At 38.3% G+C, this 27,775-nt stretch overlaps 2 protein-coding genes across 15 annotated transcripts in view; one reads left to right on the plus strand and one right to left on the minus strand.

Annotated features, from left to right (window-relative positions):
• KIF18A (kinesin family member 18A) overlaps window positions 1–9,016 on the minus strand; it is a 92,990-nt gene extending 83,974 nt beyond the window's left edge. The window contains exon 1 of one of the 3 annotated variants that reach the window (XM_008522879.2): window positions 8,878–9,016. The gene's annotated coding sequence lies outside the window, so the exon portion shown is untranslated. Of the gene's footprint in view, window positions 1–8,766 lie in introns of all 3 variants that reach the window. The other 2 variants (XM_070624589.1, XM_070624590.1) reach the window with 2 other exon arrangements.
• A 13-nt stretch (window positions 9,017–9,029) lies between these two features.
• The window catches only part of METTL15 (methyltransferase 15, mitochondrial 12S rRNA N4-cytidine), a 189,471-nt gene continuing 170,725 nt past the window's right edge, over window positions 9,030–27,775 (plus strand). For 2 of the 12 annotated variants that reach the window (XM_070624591.1, XM_070624593.1), the window contains exons 1-2: window positions 9,050–9,169; window positions 14,283–14,569. In XM_070624591.1, the coding sequence (XP_070480692.1) occupies window positions 14,300–14,569 (270 nt within the window). In that variant the 5' untranslated portion in view covers window positions 9,050–9,169; window positions 14,283–14,299. Of the gene's footprint in view, window positions 9,245–11,096; window positions 11,874–13,026; window positions 13,095–14,282; window positions 14,570–27,775 lie in introns of those variants that run through there. The other 10 variants (XM_008522908.2, XM_070624594.1, XM_070624599.1 and 7 more) reach the window with 9 other exon arrangements.

Below are 27,775 nucleotides of genomic sequence, written 5' to 3' on the forward strand. Positions count from 1 at the left end.
TTGCTCTCTCCTTTGCTAAACTCCATTCCAGCTCACACACCAAGCACCCCTGCAGCGTCTGTCCACTAGCTAGTCTCTGTACTGCAAAGTGCTTCTCTCAGTGTCTGCATGATTATTTCCTTTAAGTCCTTGCTCCAGTGTTGCCCTCCTGTCCACTCTTATATCAGCCTATCCAATTCCTGATCACCCTTATACTGCTTTATTTTTTTCCCAAAGCAATTCCCACCCCCTAATATATATTTCTTACTTATTATGTTTGTTGTTTATTTCCTCTCTTCCAGTTAAGCTACAAGTTCTTTAAGGGCAGGTTTTGCTTACTGATGTGTTCCAAGAGCCTAAAACAGTGCCTGCCACATGGTAGATACTCTACAAATACTAGATGAATAAATAAATTAGTGAATACTGATTTGTTTTTTCTTGGTCTTACCTTAGAGTCTATTTTCCGGATCGTTGAGGTTCCCAAATAATTGATGTTTGTTAGCTTATCTTTATTTTTCTTGTTTTTATGTCAGGTAGTCATATAACAGATGATAATTTTTAAACCTGCTATCACTGATGTACGCTAAACTTGCATCATTATGCAGTGGAGACTAGGATCTATATTCAGAGATTAGGATGTCCGAATACACCATGGGGTATATACAATCTCTATAACTCTCATACCCGTGCTGGCTAGTTGATGCATCCTTGGAACCATTTTTAACCCTATGGGTCTGTGAGATACAGGTAGAGACCAGCCTGGTTGTATCAATTTCCACTGCCAAGAGGCTTGCAGCCAAGATCACTCTTACTAAAAATAGTTCACAAGCCAAGGCTCTCCCTTCATTACCTTGATACGATTCTGAGAGATCCTTTCCTGTCTGTTCCCATGACCTAAATTAAAATAGTGCTGGAGCCTTGTGAAAATCAAAGCTAGGTTTTTGGGTAGCCTAGCTGTGATTATATATGGTTTAGCTATAGTGTTTAACTGGAAGCCCAGGGTCTGACTAATATTTCAGGTAAAGAGATTTATCAGGGTTTTGTATTGTGACATCATCTGATCACTCTCACGGCTGCAGAAATAACATACTATAGGGAATAGCAACTAGTTAGGTCATTGAAGTAATATAGACAAGAGATGATGCTGTCAATTCAGAAGAGGGTGGTCGTCAGATTCTGGATGTATTCTGAAGGTAAAGACAATAGAACTTCCTGATAGATAGATGTGGGGTATGAGAGAAAGATAGGATTCAAGAATAACGCCAAAATTCTTGGACCGAGTGTTGGAAGAATAGAGCAGCCATCAACTGAGGTGGAAACAACAGAGGGTAGAGCGGATTTTGGGAGGAAGATCAGTTCAGTTCTGGACATCTTCAATTCGAAAAATTTACTAGACATCCACATGGAAATGTTGAGGCATTTGGAAGCCAAGTTAAGAAAGTAAAGACTGTCCTCAGAGTCTTAATGCCACCTGAAGCTGTTATTTTTTTTTTTTCTTTTGCTGAGGAAGATTCACCCTGAGCTAATATCTGTTGCCAATCTTTATCTTTTTGCTTGAGGAAGATTTGCCCTGAGCTAGTATCTGTGCCAATCTTCCTCTACTTTGTACATGGGTTGCTGCCACAGCCTGGCTGCTGATGAGTGGTGTTAGGTCCTCTCCCAGGAACAAAACCTGGGCCGCCGAAGTGGAACGTGCCAAAGTTAACCACTAGGCCATGGGGCTGGCCCCTAAAAGTTTTTAAAGTCTCAAATGGCATTAAGATTTTGGAGGAACTTTTAAATCAAGGAGGAGAGAATGATTGTGTTAGATATTGCTAATAGGTTAAGGACTTACTAACAGTAACCATGAGGTTTAGCAACACAGAGGCCATGAGAAAAGCCATTTGAGGGGAACGATGGGACAAAGGCCTGAATGGGAGGACTCTGACTGACAGTGAATACAGGAAGTACTACTGCAAAAGTGAGCAAAGAAATGGTGGAGGTGGAGAGGGAAAAGGAGTTAAAAGAAGATGTTTTGTTTGTTTGTTTTTTTCTTCTCCAAAGCCCCAGCACATAGTTGTATATCCTAGTTGCAGGTCCTTCTACTTCTTCTATGTGCAATGCCACCCCAGCATGGCTTGATGAGTGGTGTGTAGGTCCATGCTCAGGATCCGAACTGGTGAACCCTGGGCTGCCAAAGCAGAGTGAGTGAACTTAACCACTCGGCCACGGGGCCAGCCTTGGTTTGTTTTTTAAAATGGGAGAAATAACAGTAATGATAAAGCTAAAATATGTCATAAAACCATATACTTTGGGGAAGAATTCAAGTAAGGCCAAAGCAATCTAAATGCAGAAGACACTGGACACAGCACTCCCTTTTCAGGACTCTGTACTTCCCCCAAAATAGAATGCTCAAGAAGAAAGCATAGTCATTTGGGTCCTAACAGTCAGGTTCCAGGTGAATTACTACTCTGCTCTTTCTTCATCCTTGAGCCTCTGTCTAGCCAAGTCCCACAAAACACCTATACCTCACTTCTATGACCTGGGACAAGTTACTTAACCTCACTGAGTCTCAGGTTTCTCATTTGTATAAGAGGTAATACACCCTTATCACTGTCATGAAGGCTAAAAGAGATAATAAGTATTAAATGTATCAAGGCACTCAATAAATGTCAGTTCTCTTTCCTAACTGCCCCCAATCCTGCATCTTCTTCCCAAAGATAATGGTCCATCTTTCTAGTGTTTCCCAATGGGCTTATGACTGGCACTTTGGGTAGGATAATTCTCCCCTGTTTGGAACCGCTCCATGTATTAGAGGATGTTTAGCATCTCTGATCCCTGTCTATTAAAGACTAGCAGCATCACACAATCTTGGTGATAGCAAACACTAAACACCACACACATTTTTAAAAGCTTTTAGAAATATTTAACAATGCTTTGACTTTAATATACTTTTTTCTCAATAATAGGTAAAATATACACAAATCAAATGGCTGAATAAACATATATAAAACATCAGGTGATTATTTCAAAAACAGCTCTTAGAATCTCAAGGTTGGAAGGCATCTCTTGCTAATTAATTAATTAACTAATCAAGTCAGTAAGTCAATTTTTAGATGCTGGAGACAGACAACATAGGTTAAAATCTCAGCTCTACTACTTACTGGCTGTAACAGTGGGCAAGTTACTTAGCCTTGTTGTGACTCAGTTTCCTCAGTTGTAAAGTAGGACTAATAATAATACCCACTTCACAGAGTTGTGAGGATTAAACACTTAGAAACAAACTGACACAGAGTTTGCACTACAAGTGTTTGCTATTATTATTATTACTATATATAGTGTAGTGAAGGAAAAAGATATTAATAAAATAGTGACACAAATATGTAAAGGTGTAACTGTGACAAGTGCTATAAGGTAAAGGTTAACAGTGCTACGTGAAACTATATTAGGGGATTAATAGAGTTAGAAAGCTTCCTAGAGAAAGTGACAGGAGCTGAGGGCTGAAGGACAGATAGTTATTGTCAGGTTAAAAAAACATTTCAGAAAGGAAAACTAGTTATGCATTCAAAAAATATTTGAGAGCCTTCCATGTGCTTGGCATTTTCCTGCACCCTGGGATAGAGGGGGTCAGGAGTGTATGTGTGGGCTCCTATTTTAGATGGGGCAGTAGAGAAAAGCTTGTCGAATGGGGTGACTTTTCACAGAGACTGAAGTGAGGGAGTGAGCAAGTAAGTGGCTCTCTGGGGCAAGAGTATTTCAGGCAGCAAGTCCAAAAGTCTGTGGTAGGAAACTAACTGGCTGCATGGTCAATCTGCTTGAATCTTGTTTCTTTTAACTGCTTAGTTTTAGATGATTATAATTTTATCTAAAGAAATGCTCAATTTAGCTTTGCTCAGTCCTGATGCAGCCGGAGAGAACAAAAGGGAAGGGAGAGGGTTGCATTAAAAAGATAAAACTGGTTAAGGGTGGGGCCAGATTTAGAAGATCTTAAATGCAAGGCTGCAGAGTTTAGACTTGATGTTGAAGTTAAGTGGGAATTATTGATGGTATTTTAGAAGGCAACAGATCTTAGGCAAGTAACACTTCAAGGAGAAATTCTGACAATTACCTAAAGGGGTTTAAGAAGCATAATGTCAAATATAACTATGTTTTACAACTTGTTACAGATTTTAATAAAGACATTTATCTTAATTTTTAAAGTATCACACATTTCCCTACTTTTTCAAAACAAATGAGTATACTTTTCTTAATAAAAATGCCTAAGATCAACAGAATCATCAAAATGTACAAATTAGTGTTATGTTCAAATATAGTGATTTGATGTCTTCAGGGATTAATGAGGTTGTTCCTACATTAATATCTAATGCCTGCTTTCATTTCTAACATGACGAAGTAAGAAATGGACATCTAGTTGATTCTGATTAAGGCACACAGACAGCAAATTCCTTGATCATGTTTACTAAGAAGTGGCAAAAGAAAAGCCTAAACATTGTTATCTGTGCAATACTGTGTTGATTCAAAAATTCTGTTCAGAAGATTGTTCAGAAGATAGTATCACAGCCTCTGATCAATTTTATCGTTTCTATTCCTAAGTGGTATTTGTTGAATAGAATCAAAAGAGCAAGCTCTTAGGATTTCATTGGTGGGACTAAAGCATAAAGGATAAACACTTCCAACACTACTGTTCATCATACTAGAAAGGTATTTGTCTAGTGTAGAGAGAGCAGAGTTTAAAAGAAAGAGCAATGAAGGGCTTTAGTTACTAATATATAAAACAAGAGGGTTGGACTACATGATATCTAAGGTTCTTTTCTTGCTCTAAAATTTTATGTATATTGCATATGATTAGAAAACGATACAAGAAATAACAGTTAACAGGATTGTATGTTTTTACCTTTACATCCCGAATCTCTTATAATGAGCCTGGTAGATTGTAAGTTCTCAAATATGTGATTAATGAGTTAATAAATTAGAAAAAGTAGACACAAACTCCAAGAAAGCAACTTGCTCACTTACAGTAGAGGCAAACAAACAATATATTTCTCTAAGAGAATCAACATATTACAGGAGAGTACAATGATTGGAAGTAACAGCCAATCATACTGAGGACCCTGAGGCATCAAAAAAAGTTAAACAATGTGCCCAATTATTTTTTGCTTACAAAATTAAGAAAATGGGAAGATCATGTTTTACGTTAATCATTGAGGGTGGTTAAAAGTCTATCACTTAACAAGGGTAACATTAAATTTTCTGGGAGATTCACTTACATAGAACAGCGCATTCCTCTGCTATGATTAATGAACAGGTGTTAAAACCTAATTCTCTTCAACAGTTGCAAGATAATATAAACCAAGTTGAACAGGCAAATCCTTAACTTATAATGTACCTAGCTACTGTTCATCCTACATAAAATATAAGCCAATTAAGTTAAAGATTCATCCCCAATTATATGCAAGTATAATAATAAAATTTTACTTCATTGATTATATTGATACCTTCTTCAAAAGCAATCAGATGTATCTCATGTCATTCCCCTGCTCTAACCTCTCCAGACTTTTCCAGTGTAAGAATAAAATGCAAACTCCTGTAGGTTCTACATCGGGCCCCTGTCTACCTCTCTGACCCTTTCTTCAAATGCTACCCTCCCTCTTGATTTTTCTGCTTCAGTCACATGACATTGTCCATCTTAGTGTTCTTCCAACACTTCAGTCTTGTTCTGGCCTCATGGCCTTTGCATGAAGACTCTACCTTCAGATATTTGCAAATTGGAATCCCTCATTTCATCATTTTGATCTCTGTTTAACTGTCACTTCAGAGGCTTTCTCTAAAGATTCCATTCAAAATAGTGTCACCCTGCCCTTGGCCTCTCTAATTCCTTAACCTGCTTTATTTTTCTTCTTAGCATTTACACTAACCGGAAAATATAAATTATTTGGCTACAAATCTGTTGTTTCTCTTCTAGAATGTAAGCACTGTGTGAGTATGGAATTCCTACCCCAGAACCTAGAATAGGGCTTGTCAAATATTTAGGACTCAGTATACACTTGTTGAATAAACGAATGAACCAAAGCAGATTTTCAAGATATATTTGCAAAAACAAGTGCAGAAAAGCAGACTTGGCATGCAACTATTTGCATTTTTAAAAGACATGTACATACCTGGATACACAAGGGCTCTCAGGAACAGAATACAAGAAATTAATAGCAACAGTTGCCCCAGAGTGGGGAAATATAAAGGTCTGGGTGACAGGCAGGCTTATTTTCTACTTTATATCCTTTTGTACTGTTTGGATTTTAGACAAGCCTAGGTATTTTTATTTCAAAAACCAAAAACTATTAAAATTTACCTTAAACACAACCTTCCATTTAATTACAATTTTATATTTATGGAATACTTTCTATGGAGTCTTTATTCTACAAAGAGAAACCTGCTAAGCAATTTACATACTTCTCATTTAATTCTCATAATAATCCTATGATACGGGTATTATTATCATTCCTATTTTATAGAGCGAGAAACCGTAGTACAGAGAGATTAAGTTAACTGGCTAGTCACACTACTGGAAGCACAAGGAATCTGAACTCTGGAATGACTGAATTTAAAGCTCAAGCTTTTAATCACTACTCTCCCTGATGTAAACATATAATCCCCAGAAATTTTCTTATATAAGTTAAAAATATATATTTGCCTACTTTTGATAGAAACCTCAGGGTCTAGTACAGAAACTGGTGAATGAATGTTGAAATAAAACTGAAAGTTTATGATTTCTCTGTGCTTGTCAGATATCACACAGTATCTATTCTCAGCAAATATGCTATTAACTGAGAACTCTTGGTTAGGTCAATATGGTCCTAACTAGTAATAATGAACAAAAATGATTATCATTTGAGCACACGCAATATATCAGGCATTATGGTAAACATTTGACATTCATCATCTCATACAATCCTTAAAAAAATCATATAAGGTAGATTCTATTATTGTCTCCATTTTACAAAAGCAGAGACTTAGCACTCGGATAAGTCATTTTTCCAAGATGACACAGCTAGTAAGTGGAGCCAGAATGTGGACTCAGGCCCAAATCTAAAGTCCATGTTCTTAACAACTGTGTTCCACTGGAACCAGAAAAGGAGGCTTTCAAACAACGAAACAGAATTGTTGCACAAACTGTCCTGAATGTGCAGTGATACAGTTACAAATTATTTCTTAAATACAATTCAAATTTGAATTAGATTCAGATTCAACGAACATTTCTTTAGGACCAGGAACTATCCTCCACACGATTACTTACAGTCTCGATGCAACATAAACGTCTTTTTGAAAATAACTTCAGTATAAGAGCCACTGCTTCTACTAATTTACAAGCATCAAGGAAAAATGAAAATTGCAGATGGAGGGAAGGGCAGCATTGACACCTGGGCTATTTTTTCCTTTTAATTTTCGCAGAGTTCACAGCATGAAAGTGATTTGTTGTGTACCTTAATTGACTCAGGGTATATTTACAGTGGCATGAGATGCACTTTTAAAATGAAAATTTTATGTACTCCCAAATACTTGTTCAATAACAGAAGAGATTAATTCCTACGGATCAAGGCAGATAATCTTTGTTTACTGAAACAGACAATTCTTACAAAATAACAGAAGCTTAAAAGCAAACACTATCTAGTCTTTGTATCTTATACTCTCTGGCACCCAAGTTCATAAATACCAACTACACTACCAACTACAACCTGTAGAATGCCTAACAATTTACCCAACTGTCAATAGTTAATGACCCAAACTACAAATTATACAACCAAGCTTATTCAGTTCTGGTCAAATGACCTCTTCTCTTCGAGGAAACAGCAGCCAGCCTGACCTCTCAGTAACCCAGTGCCTAATGAGTCCCTGGAGGAGGGTAGGCGGGCCAGACTCTCAGCGTTTCCAGTCCCTTTCCCTCGCAGAGCACTGTGCCAGGCGGGCTCTCCTCCACACCTCCCCTGATCCTCAGCAGTCCCCGGAGGCAGGGCAGGCAGATGAGGATGACAAGTTGTCACGCATTGAGGGGTATGGGGAAGACAACTCTGGTTTAAGGTGATTCGGCCCAAAACGTGTTTTTCCCCCGAGCAGCCCCCAGCACACACGCCCTGTCCATGTGCTTCGGACACTCCCCAAGGCCCGGAACGCCTCTCTAACGACAGCGAGGAGCGTCTCCCGCTCGCTGACACCGTCCCAGCCCTCCTCTGAAGGAGAGCTGTTCTTCCCGGAGAACTAAGGTCAAGTTGACCTGCTGGGTACGAGCTAAAGTGCGGCAAAACACCTCCTGGTGACTTTGGGCGAAACACTGCAGTCCCGCCACGCCGGTGTGTCCCCCTATCCGGCCTTGCCGTGACCCGCGCTCCCTCGGCCCCGAGGCCTTTTTGTCTTCTCGGGATGGGCACCGGCCCTTTGCCGCCGCGGGCACTCGGGGCGGGCTCCCGGCCGACCCGGCCAAGCTGCAGCGGACCCCGCCGGACAGCAAGTGTGCGACACGGGGGGCCGGCCCAGGCCCGAGTCCAGCGGCACCGCCTCTGGACCAGACGCTGAACGCGGATCGGGAAGGAACCCGCCCGGGGCGCCCTCCAGGACTCGCGCCTTCTCGGGATCCAGGGCAGCGGACCCTGCCCTCCGCGCCGGCGGGCAGGGCCCCTCCGGGCAGAGGGGCTGGGCGGGCAGGCCCGCACCCCGTCCTCCCGCGCGTCCCCGCAGGCCCCCAAGCGCCCCGCCCCCGCCCCCTCCTCCCCGCCCCGCCCCTCCCCCACCAACGTTTCCGCGTCTGTCAACAGCCACACCTGGTCCTCCGCACCTGAGGCGGCGGCACCCCTCCGCTCCAGCGATACGGGTCATCAAAAGGGGGCGTTCATGACACCAGGGCTGTCTCCTCGCCGGCCTCTCACTCACCCCAGGCCCCGGCGAAGTTACCGCCGCCCCTCACTTCGACATCCGCCTCCCCGCGATTCAAACTCAGCCACCAGATTCAAACCCAAGCCAGCTTCCTCAGCGCCTCCTTTAATTGGCTGCCGTCTTCGTGACGTCATCACGTCGGACGTTGCCGCGCCGCGCGGCAGCTCGGCGCCAGGAGGCTCAGCCGCGCTGCGCGGTGGACGTTGCCAGGCTCCGCGTCGCCGTGGCAACGCGCACGCCCGTGGGCGGAGGCGGTGGCCGAGGTGGGCGGGGCGAGGCCGAGCGGCAGGTGGGAGGCGGCTACCTGGTATCTTCAGGGCGCGTGCGGAGCCGCGGGCGCCGGCTGGGTCCCAGGGTTCAGGGTGTGAGTGAGACGGCTGCGGGCGGGGCTTGGCGTGTGTGCTCTGCCAGGGGGAGGGGCGGAGCTTGTTGGGTGTGGATTAATGGGTTCTGAGTATTTATCTTGTCCATTTCTCTTTTGGGTACTGAGGCCGCCAAGGCGCAGGTCCGCGCTCTGGAAGGGGTAGGGACCTGTGCCTTCCCGCCACTTTCACCTGGACCGAACTGGGGTCAGTTCGCCTTGACTGATTGAAACTCAGGGGCTTTTGGTTGGAGGCCCCAGGCTTCATTTCTCGGGACTCCGGGTCCTGCTCCTTTTAGTGCTGAACGTGAAACTACTTGGTGTAGGGCTGTTGTTTAGATTTCTTTCTAATGATAGAATGAGAAAATAAATGTGTTTCAGTGTATTTGCCTAGTTCATTATTGGATGCAGTGTTTTTTTAAGTCCTAGGTTGTAGGTATTATTTCAGAATGTACACTTTAAAAAAAAGGAAAAAAAATACCTGGGAAATATGTTTGCTAAGATATCTCGTCTTTATTTGTCAGGATATTTTTAACAGCGTGATCTGTATGTTGTTTTTTACATTAGCATTATTGTGTCCATTCATTCTGAATGGGCAATTATTGATTGGAGATTTTAGGGACATAATAGCCCACAACTGAGTCAAAATCCCTGCCCTCTTGGAGCTTCCATTCTGGTGATTCAGTATCACCGTATCAATAGGATGGCACAAAACCAATGCAGAGTGTTGTAAGTGAAACAACGTATGGAAAATCCCCATATTATGGACATTTATTTCCTGTTGAAGAAACTCAGAAGCACTGTGTATTGTATATGATGTATGTTATATGATTGTTTCTGAACACTGGATACAGCATCAATAAAATTACTAGTTGCTGGCTGTATTACACATATCTTAGCTAATGCAGTAGTTATTTGTGTGGTACTGGGTCTGGTAATAAAATTGAGAAGCCTTTTAATTTTATTTCAAATAACTTTATGTATGTTATCTCATTTAATTCTCAAAACAGCCCATGAAATGTAGACACTATTTATTTTACTGAAGAGAAGACTGAAGTTTTCAGAAAATCACTAAGGAAAATATTTCTCTTGAACTGTACAAACTAGCCAAGACAGAATTGAATTATACGTCTCTGAAACACTTTCTAGATCAAGTGATGTTAAGATGCTATCTTAATCTAGTCTGAAAATAGGCATGTATTACCAATTTCTTGTAAAATTGTATTGTTCATTGGTGAATAAGTAGAAGTGTTTTAAATTTCGTGGTTTTTGACACCCGCATTGTATAATCCTTACCAGTCTCACAGGTGTTTCTACACCTAATCTAAATACTTATTTTACATATAACTTTAAATTCTGCTTTACACTTGCCATTTAGTAGTGTTCAGATGATGCGTTCCGTATTCTTAAAGGATTGTATATTTAGTTAAAGCAGAGGAATTTTAATGTTACAATCAATGCCATTACTATGCCAGCTGGCTTTCCTTTAGTTTGGCAAGACATTAAGGGGTATAACAGAAAGGATAAGAGACTGACGTATTTTCTAACGAAATGAAGGGAAAAAAGAACCCAAATTTTCCAAATGTAGTGCTAAGGAGACAGAAATTCCCACCAGAAGTATAACTAACTGCCGTGTCATTCAGAACACAGAAATTTACGTTAGGTTCACAGTAAACTGAAAGAGTGGAAATAAGGGTAAAATGGAAAGTTAGATTTAAAGTTGCATCAGACTTAAAAAAAAAAAAAAAGTAGAAGTGAATTTAAACCTGGCAATGGTCGGGTCTTATTTAACCCGCTCCCCCAGGAACCCCATCCGGCCCCTCCAAGCGCATGGCGACCCCTCGGCAGCCAGGGGAGGGGAGCAGCGGAACGAAAGGCAGACGGGACTCGCGTGCCCGGGCGGACGTGGGCCCAGTCTGTCCGTCCTCTCAAGTTTCCCCCAGGGCGGGTCCCACGTGTGCCGCAAGTGCAGGTTCTCCGGCGCCGCTGTGGTCGTCGCTGTCCCGAGTTAGGGGCCCGCTGAGCCATTTCCGCGCCTCAGGTGAGGAGCTGGAGCCCGCCCCAGGATGGGGGGCCTTCTCCAGGGCTCGCTTGTCCTCGCCGGACGCAGGATGCGCGCCCCGCTCCCGCTCCCTGTGCTCCACTCCTTCCTCTGGAGTTCAGAAGTTTCTGAACACTTTTCCCTCGTCAGCGTGTCATTCTCAGGGAAGAGGATGCTCCCTGTCTTTCCCTTAGAACGTTTTTCGCTTGCTCTGCGTTCAGGTGCCAGCCTCCAGGTCGGGTTTTGGCCTTAGGAATTAAGTTTTCCCAACGGGGTTTCTCTGCTGGCAAAGCCGACTGCGATGGCAGGACTTGGCAGCGCCGCGGAGGAAGGCCTTTTCAAAAGTGGACCACTCCCCTTTGCGTTCCCGCAGTTAAAAGAGGAACCTGGCCCAGGCCCTGGTCTCAGCAGTTTAAACTGGACTTTGCTGGCCTGGAAAAGTTAAGTGATTTACTTAGGAAACCACGGAGTTGGCTCTGGAGCCCCGGATTCCTGACTCCCTGCTCCTTCCTGTGACAGAAGGAACATAAACTGCCTCACGTCGTTTAGGGTGGCCGGCTCTTAGGCTACAGGAGTGCTCTGCAAGATCTGGTAGGAGACATGGCTGCAGAGGAGAGGGAAAGAACTCCTTTTAGAGCTTACCCCCTTCCATTTTGGGGGAGGTATCAGAAAGCAACCAAAAAGGAAGATTAATTATTGAACCCCTTTCTCCATGTTGGCCCACGTTAGTAGCCAATTAGAGCACAACAAAGCCTTCCGGCTTTGTGCCTTGAACATAGTTGAGTAAATACATAGAAATTGAAAGCAGAAAAGAATTAAATGATGGCAGAAGAAGCATTTTTTCTATCTATTCTACTTGCTTTTTCCTTTGTGGTTCTGTTTCGTATGTTGGAATTGCTGGAGTTTTTCTGTTTCGTTTTTTAAAAAATTATCAAAATCTGGACGTAGAGCGTAGCTTGTTTAAATCGTCCAGATTCCACTATTTAGACCTATACATTGTATGTCTTCTGTTGGGTACCCCACAGAACACTATATTTCTGAGTGGAGTAGGACTAAAGCAATAGAATATTGGCTCCTTAAAAAAAGAAAGAATCTGATTCATGAAATACTACAAATACATAGCGTAATTAAAGTACCTTCCAGTTATGTCAGTGCATTAAAAAGACCCATTGCCTATGTTTATAGCATCGAGGTTAAGATGACAGGCTCTGGGGGTAGAATGGTGGAGTTACCGTTCTCGCTTTATGGGTCTTTAGCTGTGTGACCTTTTGGCAAGTTACTTCTCTGTTTTCCTCATCTGTAAAATGCAAGTAATAATAGTACTTACCTCTAAGAGTTGTGGTAAGGATTGAATGCGTTAGTACGTGTAGTGTGCTTAGGATGGTAAGTGGTATTTAGTAAGTGCTCAATAGACGTTAGCTTTTATGTTGAAAAATGTTAGAAACACTCAGTTAGAAGGTGCTTGGGTTGACTTTGTATAAGCTTTCTGGAAAATGTAAGGCATAATTAATAATTTGGCTAATTTTCACTGCCTAAAATCCAAAATTTTACTTAAAAAACTTATTTCTCGTCTACTATTTTTTTTTTTTTTTTGGCCTTATTTTTCCTGTGTCACATTTGCCACATAAATTCTATGGATTATGTCTTTGATAAAGTTGACATATTATTCTCAAGGTAACGTCTTGTTGATATTATATTTATATAATATCGAATATATACACATTGGTATTTCTTTCTTTTCTAGTCATTAGATATGATCAACTTTTCAACATTATGCTTCATTTTCTATTGCAAAAGGAAGGGAAGGTATATGTAAGTGGGATTTATGTTTCTTGAAGTATTTTCAGAATGTTGTTTTTGATAGGGTCAGTCAGAGAGGTGAAATTTCCTAAAGCAAGTTCTGATAAAAATGTTAGTTCTTTAGAAATTTATCCGTCCATTTTTTTTTCTTTCAGAAAACACTTATTAAGCACTTAGTGTGCATCTGATTTTGTGGATATAAAAGTGTGGGTCTTACTCTTAAATAACTTATGATCCATGAGGAAGAGGGAGTGCTGTTAACTTGGTATTTACTGTAGTAGTATCAAAAATGTTGCTGGCAACCAGCTGAGTAAAAAGCATAATGTAGTCAAAATGTCTTCTGTTAATGTATTTACATAAATACTTTTCCCTCTGCATTTTAAAGAGTTACAGATTGCAGAATAAAATGGAGCAAGTATGAGAAAAGAAAGGAATGTATTAATCATTTATTTGCTTGTTTCTGGGGGCAGGGAGCAGACAGTTAAAACAAAGGTGGATCTGAATGCCAGTGTCTGCTCAAGTTGAGTGTTTAACTATTAAGTGTATAACTATTAAGTTATAGTTTAAATTGATATATACTTCATTGATCTATAAGCCATGGTGAGATGAAGTATCAGAGAATATCCACGACAAGTCTGCAAGATTTCACAGACCGATCACCTCCCTTTCTTTTTGGCTGTACAGGCCTAGTCTTTTCTAGGGATAATTTCTCAGAGTTAAAGTGAAGATGAAGGTTTAACATTATGAGAAAAACAATTAGAAGAGCTTGAAATAAAAGATAACTTGAACCTGAAGTAGGATAATATTAATAATCCCTTCAGTCATCCAGATAGCTTTTGCAAATAAACAGTTCTAATACATTGAACCCATTCTTTGGACTTAATTAAAATTCAAAAAAAGTATATTTCAGAAAAATTATATCTACATAGTCAACTTTTACATCTATGGTGGTTAAAACATTGATGGTCTTAGAGCTTATCAGGCCACTCTAAAAACTGATATTTTTAGATCGTTTGTGGGGTTGTCTTGGGTTCCTGCTTTCCTAAGGAGCTTAGTCACCGTTAGTCACTTGTTTGAGATGATGAGTCTAACATATTTTCTCCTGTGCTAACTATTGCATATTAATTTGCTTTTTTACCAAGTATTATAACATTCTTTTTAAAAATCCAGCAATCATGATATTTTTAATTTTTTTTCTAGATTTTTTGAGCTACAGGATGCTTCGATACCCATATTTTTCTAGAATCCGTAAAGAATTGCTTTCATGCTCGTTGGAATCAGGCGTATTTAATTTAGGTGTCTGGCCAAAAAAAATACACGCTACAGCAGAAAGATATGGCCATTCTGAAGCCCAGGAGCAAACAAATCAAACTGGAGCTGAGGAGTTACAGAGATCTCAAGACAGCAGTTCAGAAGCCATGACTAAATTACATATTCCGGTAATGGTGGAGGAAGTGGTTCGCTGTTTGGCACCACAAAAAGGACAGGTAAGTTGATTAGTTTTATATTTTTAACATGTTTTTATTTGAGATATAATTCACTTATCTGAATATTCACAGTTTTAGAGTGTACAATTCAGTGTTTTTTACTATATTTACATGGTTATGCAGTCGTCACCACTATCTAGTTCAGGAACATTTTCATCACTCCAATAGAAAACCCCATACCCATTAGCATTCACTCCCATTGACCTCTTTGCCTTGGCCCTGACAACCACGGATCTATTTTTTGTTTGTATAGATTTGCCTAATCTGGACATGTCATATAAGTGGATTCATGCACTATGTGGCCTTCTGTGTCTGTCTTCTTTTGCTTATCATGTTTTCAAGATTCATCCATGTTGTAGTGTATATCTGTGCTTCATTTCTTTTTCTCCTTGAATTATTCCACTGTATGGATTTGCCACATTTTTTTAAATCCATTTATCATTTAAAGGCGTTTATGTTTCCACTTTTTGGCTACTGTGAATAATGCTGCTGTGAACATTTATGTACAAATTTTTGTGTGGATATATGTTTTCAGCTCTCTTGGGAGTGGAATTGCTGGGTCATATAGTAGTGGTTTGCTTAACGTTTTGAGGATCTGCCAAACTGTTTTCCAGAGGTGGTTAGTTTTGTCAAATAACAGTTTATAAAAGAAAAAGAACATTACCCTGGCTAAGTGGTTAGGGTATGAAAACTGAATTCTAGTGTAGCTTCCTGAGAATTTTATCTTTTTTTTTTTTTGAGGAAGATTAGCCTTGAGCTAACATCTCCTGCCAGTCCTCCTCTTTTTGCTGAGGAAGACTGGCCCTGAGCTAACATCTGTGCCCATCTTCCTCTACTTTATATGTGGGACGCCTAACACAGCATGGCTTGTCAAGCGGTGCCATGTCTGCACCTGGGATCCGAACTGGGGAACCCTGGGCCACCGAAGCGGAACGTGTACACTTAACTGCTGTGCCGTGGGGCTAGCCCCTATTCCTCAGAATTTTAGTATCTTTTCAGGAATGACCGAAGACAAAGTTGTGGATCTGAATTCCTATTCCCTGTTTTGTTAGACGTAGTTTTCAGTTACCCTGCTGTCTTATTCAGAGTTCTCCAGACAAACAAGACCAATAGGATGTGTGTGTGTGTGTGTATGTATGTATGTCTGTCTCTCTCTCCATATATACAGAATGCTTCAATACCTATGTATATATATGGAGAGAGAGACAGAGAACAGAGAGAGTGATTGATTGATTGATTGATTGATTTTAATGAATTGACTCATGAGATTATAGAGAATTGGTAAATCCAAAATCTGCAGAGGAGTCTGGCAGGCTGGAGATCCAGGTAAGAGATGCAGTTTGAGTCCAAAGGCCATCTGCTAGCAGAATTCCTTTTTTGTTCCAGGGAAGTCAGTCTTTGTTCTATTAAGGCTTTCCACTGATTGGATGAGGCCCACCCACATTTGGAAGGTAATCTGCTTTAGGCGGTCCACAATTTAAATGTTAATCTCATCCAAAAAATACCTTCACAGAAGCATCCAGAATAATGGTTGACCAAACATCTGGGCACCATGGCTCAGCCAAGTTGACGCATAAAATTAATTATCACACTTGCCTTTTTTGTAGTGTTACTGGCAGGATTATATAAGATCTTAGATATGAAAATGCTTTAAAATCTATAAAGAGATCACAAAAATGTTAGGTGATATAATATCCAAAAAGAAGAAGCTAGAGACTTTCTGAAAATTAAGCACATTTACGAAAGGAAATTTCGTAGTAGTGAATTTTCTTCAAATATCTGTTTATATTAATGCTAATACTTAGCATACTGACTTCAGAAATATGATTTCTTATTCTAGAAGCTGCTATTATTAGCAACCAGTTATTTTCATTTTAAAAGTCACACCTTGTTTCTTTTTCCAGCGTATAGTGACTTAGTGGTTAAGAGCAAAGATTCTATGACTGGACCGCATAGGTTTGAATCCATTGTCTGGCATGCATGTGTGCACATATACATAGGGACATACAGCTCTTAATTCTTTTTTTGAGAATTCTTCAAGTTGGATCAGACAGTTTTCATGAACTAAGTTCTAAGCTGTATACATGATGTATGCTAGAATGGCTGGATGTGGCTCATATAAAGGCCGTCAGTGATAAGACTTAGGTTGCTTCATCATAAAACTATTCTCTTTGCCTTCTCCTCAGGCAGTATCTATGTAACAAAATAAACAGGGTATTCTTAAATGAGATTATGTGTATAAAGCATCCAGCTCAATGCTGTTGCTTAATAGCGCCTCCAAAATAAACATGAAAATGTAAATTAAAAAATTAGTTTGGACAAAACATCCTGTTAAATCCGACTTCATCAAAATGAAATTCTCTGCATTTCCTTTAAGATTCATAATGCAAGGATAGCAATTAATATCCATACCTAAATGTGGGTTTAAAAAAAGTTTATATAAATCTATATGGTATATTTGAGATATATATGTGAGGGGGAGGACCAGTTAGTTAGAGAGTGGAACTGTAGAGAGTATCTTGAATTTGACCTCTGGAACCAGAAACCAAAGCTCATTGTGTAAATTTGCTGAATGCTAGTAGCAAAAATCAAAGATTTATTTTGCACTAACCTATGAAATAAAAAACAGCCAAACAAAAACAAACCCACTAAGTCTCCTACTCAGTCAGTATTGGATCTGCCTTTTTTGAAAAACCAAGTGGAGTAAAATTAGACGATTCTACCACTTGGCCTGCCCTGCCGTTCATTCTGTTCAAGTTCCTGACAAACATAAGGTTGCCTTATTTTGACATTTCCATTGTTCTGATTTTAGTTGGGTTTTCTAGTAACTTTTTATAGAAAGTTTAATTTTATGAATGTTATGTCTGAGAACTTTCATCTGAGGTATACTTAGAGACAGTGTTATTTCTTACCTTTTCTGCTGTCTGGCAGACAGCCTTATTCACTATTCCCTTAATCTTCAAGTAATAAAGAACTGGTGACAGTCCTCGGACAGGAGAGGTCTTCATTTCTTCCAGAATCCATTATTTGCTTCTTTTCGTCTTGAGCCTTTTCCCCAAAATCATTTTCTTCTGCAAACTATGACTCATACTCTCACTTGTATCAATCACGCGCTTAATTACTGTTTTTCACATTACCCTCAATGGTGAATTTACAAAGGAAACTTTTGATCATAACAGGAACTTAAAAAAATATGTAAATAGAGCTTTGAGTGAGGCTTTGGTCATTTCATAGTTATTTCTTTTTCTTTACTATGTAAAAGGTACTTACCTCAAGAAAATAATTGATTTTGGGAATTTCTTCTATATCATAGCCAATTTACTACATATTAATTTAGTTTTACAAATACAAGAAAAATATTTATGAATTTGAATTAAAAGAAAAAAAATCCTCTTATCTCCTTCTCCCTTGGAAGGTGCAGGAGGAATGAAAGAAATTATAGTTCTTTCTCCTTGCTGAGTTTTCATTATTTTGTATTCTGAGTGAATAACTTTTAGTAAGAATGTATTACTTAGTCTCAAAACATTTTTCTTCCTCCTGGAAATCTTTTAACGTAGGCTACTTTGGTCAAGTTTTCATTCCTAATTTCTCAAACATGGAGAAGATCAGCATGATCCTGCCTAGTTGAAGATGGTAGCAGTTTGCTGGATGTAGGAAACTGGGTGTTCTTTGCCCAGTGGTAGTCCTCATTTAACTTGGTGCCGTGGGATTTCTGTGAGAGTGGTAAGTTATGAGGAGATGATGGACGTGCAAGGACTTGTAGCTGTAGCTGTGTAACTTTGGACAAGAAGCTTACGGCTGTGCCTCAGATTCCTCATCTGTAAAATGAGGAAATACAACCTACTGCGTGTGGTCACGATGAGGATTAGATGAGTTCACATATGTAAATTGCTTAGAATGTTATCTTCCAAGTAGTATGAGCTCAATAAACATTAACTGTTATTATTATGGTGATAGGAAGGGTCAGGGTTGGTAGCTAGATACAATAAAACTCAGGAGAAAAATCCCAGGAGACAGCAAAGGTGGAAGTAAAAGTTCCAGCAACGGTCCGGAGCGGAAAAGTCCTGCTTGCTCTGCCTGGAACTCTCCTCATCACCATCCTTCAGGTCTTGAGTCAAATTTCACCTTCTCAGGGAAGCTTTTTCTGAGTCTCCAGAGGAGACAGATCTCCCTGTCATACAATCATGGAGTCGTATACTTTTCTTTCACAGTACTTAGAATAATTTATAATTATTTTTTAATGAGGTTATTTGTTCACTGGACGTCTCTCCTAGCAGACTTCCCTCCTTGAAGTCATGGACGTGTTTCTCTCGTTTACTATTCTGTCTCCAGTGCCCAGCATGAGGTCTGCAACATGGGGCTTGGTAATGATTTTTAAATGGGTGAATACAAGTCCAAGTAAAGTAGAGGACGGATGCGAAGCACCAATAATGGGAATGGTTCTTGGGTACTGAGGTAGCTTCTGGGGCTCAAAGCTTTTATATGATTCTAGCTTCAGTGTGGCAGGCCCAGTCTGGTGAAGTAATTAGAGAAAATTGGTGAAGGAACAGATACTAGAGCTGAGAAAATGAGCTGGTGTCTAAACTGATGCAAAATAGATTATGATAAGTATCAGGCTGAGATTGTAAGATTGAGTTTATAAATATTCAAAATGTTATGTATTTTGACATTCTAACATTTAATATTTCATAATCACTAGATTTTTCTAACGTCATGTACCCAATATGACAATTTTCTTTATGAAAAAATTCATTATGCTCCATATAATGGATTTTTCTTTTTTTTCAAAGATTGGCACCTGAGCTAACCACTGTTGCCAATCTTTTTTTTTTCCTGCTTTTTCTCCCCAAATCCCCCCAGTACATAGTTGTATATTTTAGTTGTGGGTCCTTCTAGTGGTGGCATGTAGGATGCCACCTCAGCATGGCCTGATGAGCAGTGCCGTGTCTGCTCCCAGAATCTGAACCAGCAAAACCCTGAGCCACCGAAGCGGAGCACGTGAACTCAACCACTTGGTCACGGGGCTGGCCTCTGGATCTTTCTTAATATCAGTAACAGTATTTCACTTGTTTTACTTGAACAATCTTTATAATCTTTAATGGAGAGTAAACATCAGAGAGAAAATCCTGAGACTGTGTGTTTGCTCTTTTTAAATATTGAAGGCTGATTGATCATAGAGAGGAGGGGCTTATTTTATTTGACTTTGAATTATTGAAAGAGTTAGAAACTTTTCAAAGAGATAGCACCGATGCCATAGCACCTGTAGTGAGATGTGCTTTATTTTTTCCCCCAGGAAAGAATTATTAAAATTTTAGATGGAATGGACTGTATCAAGATAGAGTATTTCTTCTCCCTTATTTTTAAAAATGTTTCTTTGAAGCAAATTTTTATTTTACATTGTATTTTACCATTGTTTATTTCTAAAATGTTTTTTACTTAAAAACTCATGTGGCCAGTTAAGTATTCTTTGAATCAAAATACCTTCTGGAGTGTGATATTTGCAGTGTTGTACTGGTAAATATTTAACACCTGGTCTGAGGGTCGGGGTGGGGTGTGATTTAAAAGAACAAAAACCCTGATTTATTTTGTTTCCATATTTCCATGATATACATAGCCCTATCATGGCCCAGTTCGAGCTGCCAAGCTGATGTCTTTGAATGTGGTGTGAGGAAGAAACGTCTACGTTTGGCTCTTTGTAACAGGCGTGAACAACGCCAGACACGATTGTCATAATCGACGCCATTGGATATCTGAATTATATGATGGCAAAAAAATTTGCCTGAGAATTCTGAAAATTGGTACAGTCTGTAGAGATTTTCCCTTAGCTCATTTGATACTCCCTAGTTAAGGTCTGTGTTTTATGTTTCTCAATCCTGGAATGTACCGTGGTGTAGCCATAGAATATTGTTGTTCATACGTGTTTTAAACAGTAGAATTCTTTTTTTTCTCTCTCTAATAAAGAATCCATTCCCAAGTACAAAACAGATAAAAACAGTGATAAATTTGTTTATATAGTTTACTTGTTATACAGTGGATTATGGAACAGTGAGGCGTTTTTTTTTTTAAAAAAACAGTCTTTCTGGAATCTCAGCTTAATATTTAATTAAATAGAGGTGGTAAGAGAATTTTTAATTAAATCAGAAAAGGACATTATATATTAATAAATAAAGATCCAGTACAGCAAGAAGGTATAACAATTAGAAAATTTATGCACCTAATATCAGATCCTCAAAATATATGAAGCAAAAACTGACAGAATTGAAGGGAGAAATAGACAGTGCTACAGTTATAGTTAGAGACTTCAATACCCTACTCACAATAGTCTATAGAACAACCAGACAGAATATAAGTAAGGAAATAGAGAACTTAAACAACACAGTAAGTCAACTAGATGTAGTAGACATATACAGAACACTCTACCCAACTACAACAGCATACACATTTGTTTTAAGTGCATGTGGGACATTTTCCAGGAGAGACCATAGGTCAGGCCAAAAATTAAGTTTCAGTAGATTTAAAAGATAGATATCATATGAAGTATCTTCTTTGACCACAATGGTATGAAGTTAGAAATCAATAACAGAAGGAAAACTGGAAAATGTATAAATTTGTGGATATTAAACAATACACTCTTTTTTTTTTTTTTTAAGATTTTATTTTTTTTCCTTTTTCTCTCCAAAGCCCCCTGGTACATAGTTGTATATTCTTCGTTGTGGGTCCTTTCTAGTTGCGGCATGTGGGACACTGCCTCAGCGTGGTTTGATGAGCAGTGCCCTGTCCACGCCCAGGATTCAAACCAACAAAACACTGGGCCGCCTGCAGTGGAGCGCGCAAACTTAACCACTTGGCCATGGGGCCAGCCCCACAATGCACTCTTAAATAACCAATGGATCAAAGAAGAAATCACAAGGGAAGTTAGAAGATACTTAGAGATGAATGAAAAGAAAAACAACATACCAAAACTTATGGCACACAATGAAAGCGGTACTAAGGGAGAAATTTATAGCTATAAATGCTTACATTAAAAAACAAGAAAAATCTCAAATCAGCAACCTACCTTTACAACTTAATGAATAGAAAAAGAAGACCAAATTAAACCCAAATGTAGCAGAGGGAAACAAATCATAAAGATTAGTGCAGAGATAAATGAACCACGGAATAGAGAAACAGTGGAGAAAATCAATGAAACCCAATTGAAGGTAACAAAGTTAGCTAAGATCAACAATCTTTGCTAGCTCGACTAAGAAAAAAGGAGAGAAAACACAAATTACTAATTTGAAAATGGGGACTTTACTACCAATTCTATAGAAGTAGAAAGGATAATGTGAGAGTACTATGAACAGTTGTGTGCCAACAAATTGGATAACCTAGATAAAATGGACAAATTCCTAGAAACAAAACCTACGAAGACTAAACCACAAAGAAATAGAAAATTTGAATAGACCTATAACTAGTAGGGAGATTGAATCAGTAATCAAAAATCTCCGAAAAAAGAAAAGTCCTGGACCTGATGGACTTCACTGGTGAGTCCTACCAAACATTTAAAGGAGAATTAATATCATCCCTTCTCAGACTTTTCAAAAAGAAAATGTGGGGAGAGAATACTTCCTAATTCATTCTGTGAGGTCAGCATTACCTTGATAACAAAACCAGAGAAAGACCAAAGCTACAAGAAAAGAAAACTACAGACCAATTGTCTTAAAAACATTGATGCAAAAACCCTCAACAAAATACTAGCAAACAGAATTCAGCAGCATATTGAATGGATTATACACCATGACCAAGTGGAATTCGTTCCTGGAATGCAAGAATGATTCAGCATACAAAAATTGATCAATGTAATACATCTTGTTAACAAAATGAAGGAGGAAAATACACATGATCATCTCAATTGATACAGAAAAAGCATTTGACGAAGTTTAACATCCTTTCATGATAAAAATATTGAAACTAGGAATAGAAGGAAACTTCCTCAACTTAGTAAGAGTCTTATATGAAAACTCACAGTGAACATCATACTCAATGGTGAAAGACTGAAAGCATTTCCTCCAAGATCAGGAAGAAGGCAAAGATGCCCACTTTCACCACTTCTGTTCAACACAGTAATGAAAGTTCTAGTTGGAGCAATTAAGCAAGAAAAAGAAAGAAAAGGCATCCAAGTTGGAAAGGAAGAAGTAAAATTATCTCTTGTTTGCAGATGATATGATCTTATACACAGAAAACCCTAGAGATTCCACACACACAAAACCTGTTAGAACTAATAAATGAATTCAGTAAACTAGCAGGATACAAAGTCAGCACATAGAAATTCCTATACATGAACAGTCAACAACCTTAAAGGGATGTTATGAAAACAATTCAATTTACAGTAGCATCAAAAAGAATAAAATGCTTAGGAATGAACCAAGGAAGTGAAAGATTTATACAATGAAAACTATAAAACATTGCTGAAAGAAGTTAAAGAAGACATAAAAGAAGGAAACACATCCTGTGTTCATGGAGTAGAATACTTAATATTGTTAAAATGTCGGTACTACCCAAAGGAATATGCAGATTCAATGCATTCCATATGAAAATCCTAATCATGTTTTTTGCAGAAATAGAAAAAACCATCCTAAAATTTATGTAGAATATCGAGGGACTCCCAAATAGTCAAAAGAATCTTGAAAAAAAGAACAAACCTGAAAGACTCGTAATTCCTGATTTCAAAACTTACTGCAAGGCTACAATAATCAAAACACTGCAGTGCTGATATAAAGTCAGACACATAAAGCAATGGAATGGAACAGAGAACCCAGAAATAAACCCTCACATATATGTCAAATGATTTTTGACACCAGTGCCAAGACTCTTCAATGGGAAAAGGACAGTCTTTTCAATAAATGATGCTGGGAAAAACTGGCTATCCACATGCAAAAGAATGAAGTTGAATGCTTACCTTACACCATACACAAAAATTAACTCAAAATGGATCAAAGACCTAAATATAAAACCTAAAACTGTAAAATCTTAGAAGAAGACATAGGACAAAAGCTTCACAACATTGGATTTGGTAGTGATTTTTTGGATATAATACCAAAGGCATAGATAGCAAAAGAAAAAATGGACAAATTGTACTTCATGAAAATGTTAAAAATTTGGGCATTAAAAGACACTATCCACAGAGCAAAAAGGCAACACACGGAATGGGAGAAAATATTTGCAAGTCACATATCTGTTAAAGGTTTAATACCCAGAATATATAGAGAACTTTTACAACTCTACAGTAAAAAAGAAACAGCTTGGGGCCGACCCGGTGGCGCAGTGGTTAAGTTCGTACGTTCCGCTTCTCGGCGGCCCGGGGTTCACTGGTTCGGATCCCGGCTGCGGACGTGGCACCGCTTGGCACGCCATGCTGTGGTAGGCATCCCACATATAAAGTAGAGGAAGATGGGCACGGATGTTAGCTCAGGGCCAGGCTTCCTCAGCAAAAAGAGGAGGACTGGCAGTAGTTAGCTGAGGGCTAATCTTCCTCAAAAAACAAAAACAAAAACAAAACAAACAGCTTACTTCAAAAACGGGCATAGGACTTGAATAGACATTTCTCCAAAGAAGATATGTGAATGGCTAATAAGCACATGAAAAGATGTTCAACATCACTAATCATTAGGGAAATGCAAATCTAAACTACAATGACATACAACCTCACATCTATTAGGATGGCTACTATCAAAAAAACAGAACAGAAAGTGGTGAGGATGTGGAGAAATTGGAATCCTGTGCACTGTTGGTGGGAGTGTAAAATGGAGTAGCTGCTGTGGAAAACAGTATGGTGGTTCCTCAGATTAAACATAGAATTACCATGTGACCCAGCAATTCCACTTTTAGGTATGTACTCAAAATTGAGAGACCAGCATTATTTACAATAGCTAAAATGTGGAATTAACCCAAGTGTTGGATGAATGGATAAGCAAAATGTGTTGTGTACAAACAGTGGAGTGTTATTCAGCCTTTAAAAGGAAGGAAATTCTGCAGTATGCTACAGCATGGATGAATCTTGAAGACATTTTACTAAGTGAAATAAGCCAGTCACAAAAAGGAACATTCTATGTGATTCCACTTACAAGAGGTATGTAGTGATGTCAAAGTCGTAGAGACAGAAAGTAGAACGGTGGTTGTCAAGCGCTGGGGGAGAGGGGAGTGGGGAGTTATTGTTTCATTGGTATAGAGTTTCAGTTTGACAAGATTAAATGAGTTACATGGATGGATGATAATTGCACAACTGTAATTATGAATGTATTTAATACCTACCACTGAAATGTTTACTTAAAAATGGTTAAAATGGTAAGTTTTATGTTATTTTAGCACATGAAAATTTTTTTAAAAAACAAGTTTAAAAATTCTTTTTGTATTACTTTATGGTTTCTAGAAATAGATGATTGTTTTATAATTCTATGGGAGTATTCAAGTAAAATGAATGTTGTTGCTTATTTTGCTCTTGCAGATTCTATATTTCTTGCAGATTCTATATTTCTTGCAGGTTTTTTTAATGTATACTTCTAAAGTATGTCTTTAAAAATCCCATTAGTATTCTATTCCCTGATTAGCTGTATGTTTATTATAGGCAGTATTTTATTAGTGACATTTATTTTGTTTTCTGGGCTATTAGTAGCACTTGTAGGTAGCCTACACTACCTGGTATTGTGATGAACCGTTTACATACTGTTTTTAAGGTATTTGAAATCTTTTATGGAGTCAACAGTAGTACAGTAGTTCCTCCTTATCCAAGATTTCAGTTACCTGCCATCAACTACAGTCCAAAAATATTAAATGGAAAATTCCAGAAAGAAACAATTCATAAACTTTAAATCGCCCCTCGTTCTGAGTAGCACACTGAAATGTCACGCCTACCTGCTCCATCCCCCTGGGACATGACTCATCCCTTTGTCCAGCAGATCCATGCTGTATACACTTAGTCGCCGTCTCAGTTGTCATATTGTGGGGCTTATGTTCAAGGAACCCTTATTTTACTTAGTAATGGCCCCAAAGCACAAGAATAGCAATGCTGGCAATTCAGACATGCCAAAGAGAAGCCATAAAGTGGTTCCTTTAAGTGAAAAAGTGAAAATTCTTGACTCAGTAAGGGAAAAAAGTATGCTAAGGTTGCTAAGATCTACGGTAACTTTTATTACAGTATATTGTTAGAATTGTTCTATTTTATTATTAGTTACGTTGTTAATCTTTCACTGTGCCTAATTTATAAATTAAACTTTATCATAGGTATGTATGTATAGGGAAAAACAGTATATATAGGATTCAGTACTGTCCTCAGTTTCAAGCATCCACTGAAAGTCTTGGAACTTATCTTCGAGGATAAGGGGGAGACTACTGTAAACACAAAACAATTAGACAATTAAATTTTGAATTCTTATATTTGATCATTTAATAAAATTTTTTTCTTACCAGGCATTTTTCATTATAAAATTTACAGTTGATCAAAACTCTAACGTGTATTAGTAGTTCATCCTGTCTTATTCACTGAAAGTATTGAATTTAGAAATTCCTCTTAGAGTTTGGGTTGGGGTGTATGGGAATATGGATTCCACTGGTAAATTTAGTGTATTCTCTCTAATGGGAATGTATATAGTCCACGTTATTTATAAAATGCTTGTTCATATCATAAGAAATGTGAAAAATTGATGCTGAAATGAGTTAGTTTTCTGGTTATTTTTTCAGGTTTTACTTGGTAAAAAAATAAAAAAATTAAATAAATAAATAAAAATAAAGTCTTTATTGCTAAATGAGCTACTCAGTAATACCCCAAATGTTACTTAGTTTCTTTGACAATCTTTTATAGCTTTAGAAGTAAATGCATCATTTAAACTAAAGGGAAAATAACTGGTTCATGCTCATTTTTCCATAATGATGTGGTGCTATTTGAAATATTATTTATTTTACATATATGTATTTTTGTACACATTTATATAATAAATAACTATAATTACTTAGTTTTCATATTGAAATCTTTAACAATTACAATGTAGTTCTTGATTATATACCCATCCTTTCCAGTAGGTTCAGCATCTATGAGAATATTCTTGCTTTTCTACCAGTGAATTAATGCATTTTTATGATTGTATATAATTCTTTTTGTTAGAATTTAGAAGCAGATTATAAATAGAGGAAATTGCATACATAAGACCATTAACTTAGATTCTTTCATCTATCCAATATCTTTAAATTATCTTCTTATAATTTGGTCTTTTTTGTAGTCCAGAAGCTGAATCTTTACTATACTTTTGCTACTAAAATAAAAGAATTAACATTTTTTTGTTTTAAATTCAACTTAAAAAGTAATTAGAAATTACAGTTTTGAAAATCACTGGTCCAAATATAACCACAAAATAATTGTGGTTCCATGGTTGTGAAAATGATGTTCTTCCATGTCTAAAAGTCAGACATATGTACTGAATTTTTAAATTTATTTAAGAGCCATTCTTCTAGTTCACTAAATAGAAACCCAGGAAGAAAACAGAGGCCCATTCTTTAAGGGAAGCTCATAGAGAGGAAAAGAAGGAGAAACAAGTGAGGTTTTTCTGGTCACAAAGCACATTCACATGAGTCATCCTGGGTACTGGTTACTCTCTATTTAGGTCAGCACTAGTCCTTGATCAATAGTCTAATCATAGTTACTGCAAGAGGCTGGGTCCTATGGTTCTGTCTTTTCCTATTGTTTTTCTAAGTCTCATATTATTTTTGTTAAGAGTGGTAGGTAGGAAGTGTACCTTGACCTTGTGAGTTCTCATAACATTTTATTTTACTCTTCTTCCACTACCTTCTCCTCATATAGCAAATTCCTGAGCTGTAAGTAGCATACTTAAAATGTTATTTTATAATAAACCAAGTTGCAAAGCTTGATGGTGACTCATCTTGTTGTAATGTTCTGTGAACTCTCTCGCTCTTCTTTTTTGTGGGTGCTAGTTTTTGTCTCCTTTGAGTGAAACAAATACCATTTACCAGGAGGTAATGTGCACTTAAAGATTTTATTTACTTTGATGAATATTGTTTTAGAAAGTATTTATGTGCACAACCAGAAGAACCTACAACTAGAATATACAACCATGTACTGCGGGGGGCTTTGGGGAGAAGAAGAAGAAGAATTAAAAAGAAGATTGGCAACAGATGTTAGCTCAGGTGCCAATCTTTAAAAAAAAAAGCAAATGTTTA

Source organism: Equus przewalskii, chromosome 6 (assembly GCF_037783145.1).
Source record: "Equus przewalskii isolate Varuska chromosome 6, EquPr2, whole genome shotgun sequence".
Lineage (NCBI taxonomy): Eukaryota > Metazoa > Chordata > Mammalia > Perissodactyla > Equidae > Equus > Equus przewalskii.